Below are 9,696 nucleotides of genomic sequence, written 5' to 3' on the forward strand. Positions count from 1 at the left end.
GCTTCTGAGTACGGGCAGAGCTCCTTTTTCTCACTGCCGCCTTTGCATTCACGGACGCAATGAGAGGGGAATTGGAAGAACTGCCTCACGTGGAAGCCAGCAGCGTGATGCAGCAGCCAAGAAAGCCAATGTGATTCTGGGTTGCATTAACAGGAGTATAATGTCTAATTCAGAAAAATCCTGGTTTGATCCATCCAGGAAACACTTTATCCTTTGATCATCTGTCATATCCACATTAAAAGATGTAAACAATGGTCAACGCTTATACCTTAAGTATTCCCTATTTGGACAGCTCCAATGTTTCTACTTGTATGCTATTGCAAGGGCATAATCTTTCGGTCTTTGGTATTTTTTGGAACTGATCCTCAAGTAAAACAGATGGCAAAATATTAAATCTTGCTAAAGAGAATGCACGTCTTAATCTAAAATTAGTCATGTAGAGTAGGAGCATAATGTCTAGATAATGGATGTAATTGTACCTCTCTATTCTGCACTGGTCAGACCTCACCTGGAATACTGTGTCCAGTTCTAGGTACCACAATTCAAGAAGGATATTGACCAGCTGGAACAGATCCAGAGGAGGGAAACCAAAATGATAAAAGCAGAGGTGGGAATCCAGCAGGTTCTCACCAGTTTCCGAGAGTGGGTTACTAATTATTTGTGTGTGCCGAGAGGGGGTTACTAATTGGGTCTGCTTTTCCGTTAGAAATTCCATTCGGTCCAAAAATCATAAAGTCCCGTTGTTTCCTATGTGGCTGGTTAGCGAAGGTAGAAAACGGGATAATTCTCCCTGTTGGGCTGTTTTAAAAACATGGTTTAGAAATATAGTAAAGTTCCTTGTTTAAGGAAAGTATCCTTCTTTTGATTTCTAGAAACAAAATTAAGTATTTGAAAGTATGAAGTATTTGGCAGGCAGTCAGAGAAGTAGTTGTTTCTGTTGGCAGTAGACAATAGGACTTGCTATAACGAGTTTAAATTATGGACAGAGAGATACCAGCTGGAAATTAGGATCTTTTTTTTACAGTAAGAGTTTTTCACAGTAACAGAGAAATTATTAATGCCCCGCCCTCGGAATGCCCGGCCACGCCCCCTGTCGTGCCCCACCCAGCCCCATTGGCGCTACGCCACTGTTTGAATCCCACCACCATGGGAACCTGTTACTAAAAATTTTGGATCCCGCCACTGGATAAAAGGTCTGGATTCTGTGTCCCACAAGGAGCGGCTTAGGGAGCAAGGTATGTTTAGTCTGGAGAAGAGAAGGTTAAGGGATGACGCAACAGCCATGTTAACATTTGAAGGGATGCCATGTTGAAGAGGGAACAAGTTTGTTTTCTGCTGCTCCAAAGACTAGGACAAGGAGTAATAAATCCAGAGTACAGGGAAACATATTCCATCTAAACATCAGGAAGAACTTCCTGACGGTAAGGGCTGTTCAACTGTGGAATAGACTGCCTCGGAGTTTGGTGGAGTCTCCTTCATTGGAAGTTTTTAAACAGAGGCTGGGGGATGGCCATTGATTGGGAATGCTTTGATTGCGTGCTCCTGCATGGCAGGGGGTTGGACTTGATGGCCCTTGGGGTCTTTTCCATGATACAACCTTGGTTAAATACCACTCAGTACACTCAACAAGAGAGTCCAAACAAGTGCTTTCCCCCCTAACTTCTTCTCCCATCATTGAGCCTTAATCCACAAAACTCAACACATGCCCCTGCCCTTTGAGACACCCCCTCTAATTAACTGTCCTCTCTAAATTACCCTCTTTCTCAGGTTGTTCTGCCTGAAAAGTCACAGCAGCTGACATTTTATGGCACACGAACAATGACACTTTCTAGCCCTCCTCAAGATCTACTCACCCCACTCAAAACACTTGTATCTCCGCCCTCAATAAAAGAACGATCCTTTGTTTCAGAGGAAACCTATTATATTTATTCCATTTAGATGTTTATACCCAGTGTGCTCCCCAATGGAGACCTGAAGTGGCTTTCAACATAATGCTTCCCTCCTCATTTTAACCTCACAACAACTCTTTGAGGTAGACTGGCACATGCAGAATAAGGCACTTTTCAATCCACTTTCACAATCGTGTGCAAGTGGATTTTGCTATTCTGCACAGTGAAATCCAACTGCAAAGGGCACTGAAGTGGATTGAAAGTGCCTTATTCTGCACGTGCGGAAGGGACCTGGGATGGGGTGGGATCCAGTCAGAGGTGGGATCCAGAAGGTTCTCACAGGTTCCCGAGAGTAGGTTACTAATTATTTGTGTGTGCCGAGAGGGGGTTACTAATTGGTGATTTTGCCACGTGATTTTTGCCTTAGTTACGCCCCTCTCAGCAGTAGCGCGCAGAACTTGAAGCACTCTAGCAGGAGGTGCACCGGCGTGTGTGGCAGCCTGAACCTGCGTGCATTTGTTTCCCACCCAAGGACCGGCACAGCAGCTGAGTCCTTGCCACAGCCCCGCCCAGGAATGCCCCGCCCCCGGAATGCCCGGTCCCGCCCCCGGAATGCCCAGCCCAGCCCCATTGGCGCTACGCCACAGTTTGAATCCCACCACCATGGGAACCTGTTACTAAAATTTTTGGATCCCACCACCATGGGAACCTGTTACTAAAATTTTTGGATCCCACCACTGGAGAGCGTGACTGGCCCAAGATCACCGGATGACCTTCCGTGGCAGGAGGGGGTTTGAATTTGGTCCTCCTAAATGTTCGTCCAACACTCTAACCACTGTTATCACACTAACTCACTTTAAAACCATAAACTTGGGAAAGACTCGCTGGGTTCCAGCCCCCATCCTAGGACAGGATATCCTCTGTGTGAAACATCCCAGGCTGCTCTGTGTTCAGCTTTGTGGACTTCCTAGGCAGAATACTCCATGAGTCAGGTGCTCATGCACAAAAAAAAAGGAGAGAAGAACGTTTAACCCTTTCTACCTACTTACTTTCCCAAGCCATCCCTGCCCGCCCTTCCAGCTTCCACACTTCAAGAACTATGCTTAATCTCCCTAACCCGATGAAATTCTGCAGGGAGAGGGAATTCAGTGGGCAGGGAAAGAGCTAAGCGCCAACTTCACTGCTTTTCCCTGGAGAATTTTGCTTCCAGAAATTGCATTGTATTCTGTCTTTCTGTTAACGTACAGTTCGGCCGTCAAAAATAGTTAAATTCGCCTGGTTTCATTTGCCTTCTTATACGCAAAAAGCCCTCACCGTCTCTTGCCCAATGCACAGCGGATAATAGGGCCTGACCGTTCTGCCAAGATTCCCCCCCCTTGCATCCTTTCAAATAAAAGCTGTCTCTTTTCAGACCAAAATTATCTGTGGAAGCGCAGGAAAGCTGAAATGCAATTACAAACCAACTTTCCTGCAAGGCCTTCGATCGATTCAGAAGCCGTCTGATGCAAGCACGCTCAAAATGCCCTTTCTGTTTTTCACACACGCACACCGGGGAGGAAAAGGGATGTGCTTTAAATGGCACATGCAAACTCAAGTCTGCTCCACTCCAGGAGAAACACACCTAGCACAGATTCTAGACCTTTGAGCATCTTCCTAGCTCTCTTTCCCCTTTGTCAACAACCCCCCTGATTCTAAACCCCGGCAACGCAGACAGCACAAAAATGGACGCCTGGGTCCACAGAACTGTGCACAGCAGATGCACCAGACGTTTTACACTCTCTGCAGATGCACGTCCTCCCAGATGTCTGCTCAGCCTTTCCTTGAAAATCCAACAAGGCTTGGAAAAACAGGCCAATCTGTCAATCACTGTCTGTCTGTCGAGGGCTTCTCCTGTCATCCACACCAACCAGCCTGCGGTGGGACTCCAGTTTTCCTCCCAATTTTAACACAAACGGTTGACCAAACGTTCTAACTCTAGATCAGAGCTGGCCGGTAGAAGTTACAGAAGAGCGGGAGAATGTCAAAATGGGCATCTCGGTTAGAGCTTTGCCCGTTTTCTCTTATAATGCGTGGATAATTTTGGAGTCGTGAAAAGACAGGGCTGATCCTGGAGATCCTTCTCCTATAAGACTAACGCATGGCTCAGGCCTCATTTAGAAGAAGAGTTTGGATTTATACCCCCCCTTTCTCTCTTGCAAGGAGACTCAAAGGGGCTTACAAACGCTTTTCCCTCCCCCCCCCCCCAACAAATACCCTGTGAGGTAGGTGGGGTTGAGAGAGCTCCAAAGAACTGTGACTAGCCCAAGGTCACCCAGCTTGCATGCATTGGGAGTGCACAAGCGAATCTGGCTCACCAGATAAGCCTCCACAGCTCAAGTGGCAGATCAGGGAATCAAACCCAGATTCTTCAGCACCTGCTCTTAACCACCACACCACGCTGGCTCCAGACAACAGAATGAAATGGTTTAACAATGAAAGAATAAACCTGTTGAAAGTGTTATTCTGCCTCGATTCAGACCACCAGTTCATTTAGCTCGGCTGCAGCGATGAATAGAAGCTCTCCGGAGTCTAAGGATGAGAAAAACCTCTCCCAACTTGCCACTACCTTCTTAACTGGATAGACCAGAGACTGAAGCTGGGATTTTCCGCATGCAAAGCACTGAGCCACAACCCCAAGCTGTATCACTTCAGATTGTAGATGGAAGTATGTTTTTAAAAGCTTCCTATGTTTGTTTTTAAAGTCCCCTGCAAGCAAAATACAGTCTCTAAGATGGGAGATTTGGGGGCGGTCTCATCTAATTTTCTAGTTTTTGTGGGTTGGCCTTTCCCTCCGCCCCCCTGCATATGGGGGCTCTCAACAAATGGCACATGCGCACACACACCTGCAGTGTACAGGAGTACAATCCATTTCACCTCCACATTTGGTTGGATGAGCAACCCAGGCTTGAAATCTCTAAGGAAGGAAATTACATAACCTCCCTAGACAACTAATTTCCGTTGTTCAGGCACACACGCAAAGGCAACCCAACATAGTGCAACTGATAGTATTTCAGTTGTTGTTGTCCACAGCACACGGAGTACGAAAATAAAGCTTACACGCCTCTTTGAGCACCTGTGTACAGGAGGCTGGGCAGTCCGACGGAGAGACATGGAGTACGTGCATATTTTATTTTCGCATTTGGGACCTAAATGCAGCACCGGCTCTCTTTATGTTTTGTTGCATTAAACTGGGATCTGTAGCACTGCCACCAAGTGTTTTTAAGAAGTGGGTAGGGCCTGGCAGGGCTTTTGCCCAGCAATGCTTCTGACTGGCTACTGGAGATCTGATTGGCAGTGCAGAATTCTTTAAATGTTGCGTTAGCAGCAGCTGGGGCCACCACAACACAAGGATCTGCACGGTGTTACTCAAGCTAAACTGTGGTATCCTTTTGGGACTGGCTGCACTTCCTGGGGCAGCCATTTTGTGGTAGCCATTTTGTTTGGAATGCTTCAAAGCAGGGATCCCCAAACTTTTTAAACAGGGGGCCAGTTCACTGTCCCTCAGACTGTTGGAGGGCTGGACTAAAAAAAACTATGAACAAATTCCTATGCACAAATGATTGTAAAATGTTTGATTTCACCTTTCAGCCTTTCTGTCATGGTCTATTTTTAGAACAGTGACCAAAGTATGTCAAGTACAGGGTGGGCTACAAATATTGTTGGGGAGGCTGTGGAATACCTTCCCCTGTAAAAAAAAAAAAAAAGCAGAACTTTCCCAATGAAGCATTCCATCTAACCCAGGATCAGGTATCTTCCTGGGTTCTTTCCTCCCCAGCAGCCAGCGAGCGATTCGCCAGCCTGGCTGATGCCAATGGGAGTGAGGCAGAACAGAAAGCCTGAGAGCAACACATGGAGTAGCCGAGAGGGAAGGGCGGAGCAGGCGTTGCCACATGTAAGGTTTCCAACTCTGGGTCAGAAAATTCATGGAGATTTGGGGGTGCCATCATGTAACTGCAATCAACGGCCATTGGGGCCGGTTCCTCCTCTCCCTCGAACCCCCACTGCACATGAATGGAGCCATCGCTGCCATGCCTGGCGGGCCGGATAAATGCCTTCAGGGGGCCACATTTGGCCCCCGGGCCGTAGTTTGGGGACCCCTGCTTCAAAGCATGGCAGGGGGTTGGACTTGATGGCCCTTGTGGTCTCTTCCAACTGTATGATTCTATGATTTCTGAATCCACCTCTCAGTGTCAGAATGCGAGGGGAGCTTGCAGGTTCAAAGAGAATGGGGAGCCCTGAAATGGATCATCTCATCCACTATTCAGACTTGGTACCATCTACAGCATAGGTGTCAAACTCGTGGCCCTCCAGATGTTATGGACTACAGTTCCCATCATCCCCTGCCAGCATGATGCTGGCAGTGGATGATGGGAACTGTAGTCCATAACATCTGGAGGGCCGCGAGTTTGACACCTGTGATCTACAGGATCGCTGACAAGCAATTTACCATTTTTTTTGAAAAAAGTCTACAAAGAACCTTGACTGAATTTTTAATTTTTTTTTTTTAAAAAAAATTGCTGCGGCAGCCTCACACAAATGTGTTGTGATGTATTGTCAAAGGCTTTCACAGCCGGATTCAACTGGTTGTTGGGCGTTTTCCAGGCTGTGTGGCCGTGGTCTGGTAGATCTTGTTCCTGACGTTTCGCCTGCACCTGTGACCAGCATCTTCAGAGGTGCATCACAGTGGGTAACACACTTCGCTCTGTGATACACCTCTGAAGATGACAGCCACAGATGCAGGCAAAACGTTAGGAACAAGATCTACCAGACCACGGCCACACCGCCCAGAAAACCCACCAGAACCAGTGCCATGATGTCTCCTTTGGATCTTTACATTATGATGTCCGCCAAGGTTTACAATAAAGCAACAAAAAACTCAGAAAGTCAGTAGAGTCACAGCGCCAGAAAATATCAACAGACCCATCTAATAAAATTTGCCTTCGCTGCCAGAAAGGACTATCGTGCTCAGCGATGCTTGCGTGGCAATCCTTGGGCCACAACTAAACAGTGTATCTGCATAGCTCCCCCCAAAAAAACCTGCAGAGCGAATTGTACCATATCACCCAAGTCAGTAAGCCAAGTGTTATCCTGAAATAGAAAAAGAAGAAAACTCAAATAACATGGAAGCAATCCCCTACTTTGCTTTAAGGTTAGGTTCGTTAGAAACAGTGAGAGAACAGTAACTGAGAGAACTCCTGGCAACAACCAGAGGATCAGCAAAACCCAACACCGGGTCATACCAAGACAATTGTGAGTACAATCACAGGCAAGAAAAACACCTCATCCAGGTACGTGGCCGAGCGCAAGAGGCACCCCAATGTACACAGTCCCTGAATGCATGTAAAGCCTGCAGGCATCTCTGATGTGAAGATTTCACTCCTTTCTAGGAGCATAACCTACTTGAGCCTCTGAACAGGCAGAGTAACCTGTGCTGTGTGCATAGACCTCTCAGGACAGGTAACGAATATTGTGTTGCTCACGCCCAGCCATGGGCTAGCAGGAAAGGAGGGGAAATGCTCCATGTTCTCACTAGAGGACAGACTTGCAGCTAAGACGAGCTTCTCACATGTTTGCTTTTTCTAACATCAACAACGAGATAAAAGTTCTACCACACTATAGGTGCATGCCTCTTTGCAAATCCCCGGGGAAAATACTGCAGAATCCTACAGACCAACTCCACGTCTTGAAACTCCACGACACTTGAATTTTCGAAGTACTGGGAGCCCCATTGTGTGGCGGTGTCCTCACTGTGTAGCAGCCCCTATGCACGTGATAAGGAGGGCCACAACTGGAGCTCCTGATGAAATCCTGCAATACATCCTTCTTGGGAGGATCGGCACCAAGATACTTTACAGGGCCCTTTTTCAATCAAGGGAGTGGCCCCATGAATGCCATAGGAAACATTTGCAGAGGTTACAGGGAGAAAGAAAAGCAGTTCCTAGCACAGAAGGCATGAACTGGCTTATGTCAAATGAACAGCTTGGGAATCGAGCCCATTCCCTTGTTGTTAAGCGGCTGGATAGCAATTTGGAGCAGAAACACTCTCAACCCAATCCAGTAAACACAACCATTGAGGAGAAACATGCTTGTTGACAGACCCATGCCTATACGAGAAAGCCAGAAGAGACAATATAATTTTCTATGCAGAGCATGCTCAGCATCAAAATAAGATGCTCAGTATCAAAATAAGATTCCATTCCATTCCGTTCTACAATGCATTTCATGGGGCCAACACGGAAAAGTCTATTGCCATGAATGAAAATGTTAAAATCCCTTCTTTCCAAAATCAAATATCTGTTGTTTTAGGCACTGACGTTGCACAAAGATTCACATTTCCAGGTGCCAATGTCCAACTTAGGGGCATTCCAAGCACCTAGAATATCTTCCACATTGCTGTCTGCCGCGTGTGGGCCAGTTTCAACAGAACACCAATTGCTTTAAACTCAGACAGCGATGCGCAACATACAAGAACATTATCTTGTGCTCTCTTATGCATCAGCTGCTCCGTCCCAAGGTCCAAACCAACCCCCCAACATGCTCGACTTGTTTACTCTCAGGACACACCGGGTGTGCAAACACTCACCTGCCACAGGTAGGCCATGGATCTGTGCTCGCGACAGGAGCTCCAGCGACGGTTCGCGTCCAGAAACTCCATCTGAAGAGAAACACGATTCGGTTTCGTAAATCGTCTGCAACATCTCCGACAGTCCCCGTGCCGAGGATACAAGAAGCATGCCAAGGAGCAATCACGCACTGCCGGTGATCCACTTCAGTTTCCCTTCAGGATAATCCGTCGCGCAACCAAAAAGCTCGGGGAGTTGTCTGTTTTTGTGCTACACGGCCTTCGCAAGCTAGTCAACATCTTATTCCAGACACAAACATATACAGCTGTCCTCTCTGTGGAAGCATTTTGCTGGGAAAGTTAATTGTCGTTCAGCAATGAGGAAAAGGGAAAACAGAACACAGCCCAAAACTAAATTGAAGCCGCCAGGAAAGGAAAATACATTTTTTTTTCTTGCGTCCGAACTGTCTCAGGGGTTGAGCAGAGATGGAGGGCAACGGCTTTCTCAACTCCAGAAAAAAAGAGCTAGACGAATCTCAAGATGTAGAAGGAAACCGGGGTGACGAATAAGGGGGGGGGGGGGGGGGGTTTTACACCTCAGCAGCAACCGGATTCACACAGAGAGAGGTGGATTTAGTAAGACCTCCTTAGACACAAGACAGGCGAAAAGATCCAAAAACGGAAAAAGAAAACCCTCCACAAAACCGGAATTCTGGCTCCAGTCTCAAGCAGAGATCTCCAGTAAAGCAACGGCTGTCATTTTCCTTGCAAAGACCCCCTTTTACCAAAAGGACCCCTTTTTACCAAGGCACAAGTGTGGGGTTTTGTTTCTCCCCGTCCCTGCCACCGAACGAGATGGCTTCTGCCGGGGGTGACCTGAAATAGAAAGTGGGGAGGGGCTAGCTAAAAATAAACCCAGCCAAGCTCTCTGGGAGCCTGGGATGGTTCAGGAGAAAGGAACCGCCTGCCTATCAGAAGCTGCATTTCCACCACAGGGGTCAGTGGACAAGATTCCCGGGGGGAAAGGCTGCGCCGGCTGCCAAGCTGAGGAAAGGAATGGGAGGCCAGAACAAAAGGGGGCGGAATGGCTGCTTCTCTGTCATGGATGCCCGTGTCCATCGACAGCTACTGTGTTTATTAAAAGCCAGTGTTCTTAAAGAGGCATATTCTCATTTGTAAAAAAAAAAAGCTCCTTAGACTTTTTTA

General features: G+C 47.2%; 1 protein-coding gene across 1 annotated transcript in view; it reads right to left on the reverse strand.

The window, feature by feature from the left end:
- The window catches only part of HDAC5 (histone deacetylase 5), a 102,818-nt gene extending 93,458 nt beyond the window's left edge, over positions 1-9,360 (reverse strand). The window contains exon 1 of the mRNA XM_048516450.1: positions 8,512-9,360. Within this exon, the coding sequence (XP_048372407.1) occupies positions 8,512-8,662 (151 nt within the window). The 5' untranslated portion in view covers positions 8,663-9,360. The remainder of the gene's footprint in view (positions 1-8,511) is intronic.
- Between the last annotated feature and the right edge of the window lie 336 nt (positions 9,361-9,696).

This window comes from Sphaerodactylus townsendi, linkage group LG15 (assembly GCF_021028975.2).
Source record: "Sphaerodactylus townsendi isolate TG3544 linkage group LG15, MPM_Stown_v2.3, whole genome shotgun sequence".
In the NCBI taxonomy this organism is placed as follows: domain Eukaryota; kingdom Metazoa; phylum Chordata; class Lepidosauria; order Squamata; family Sphaerodactylidae; genus Sphaerodactylus; species Sphaerodactylus townsendi.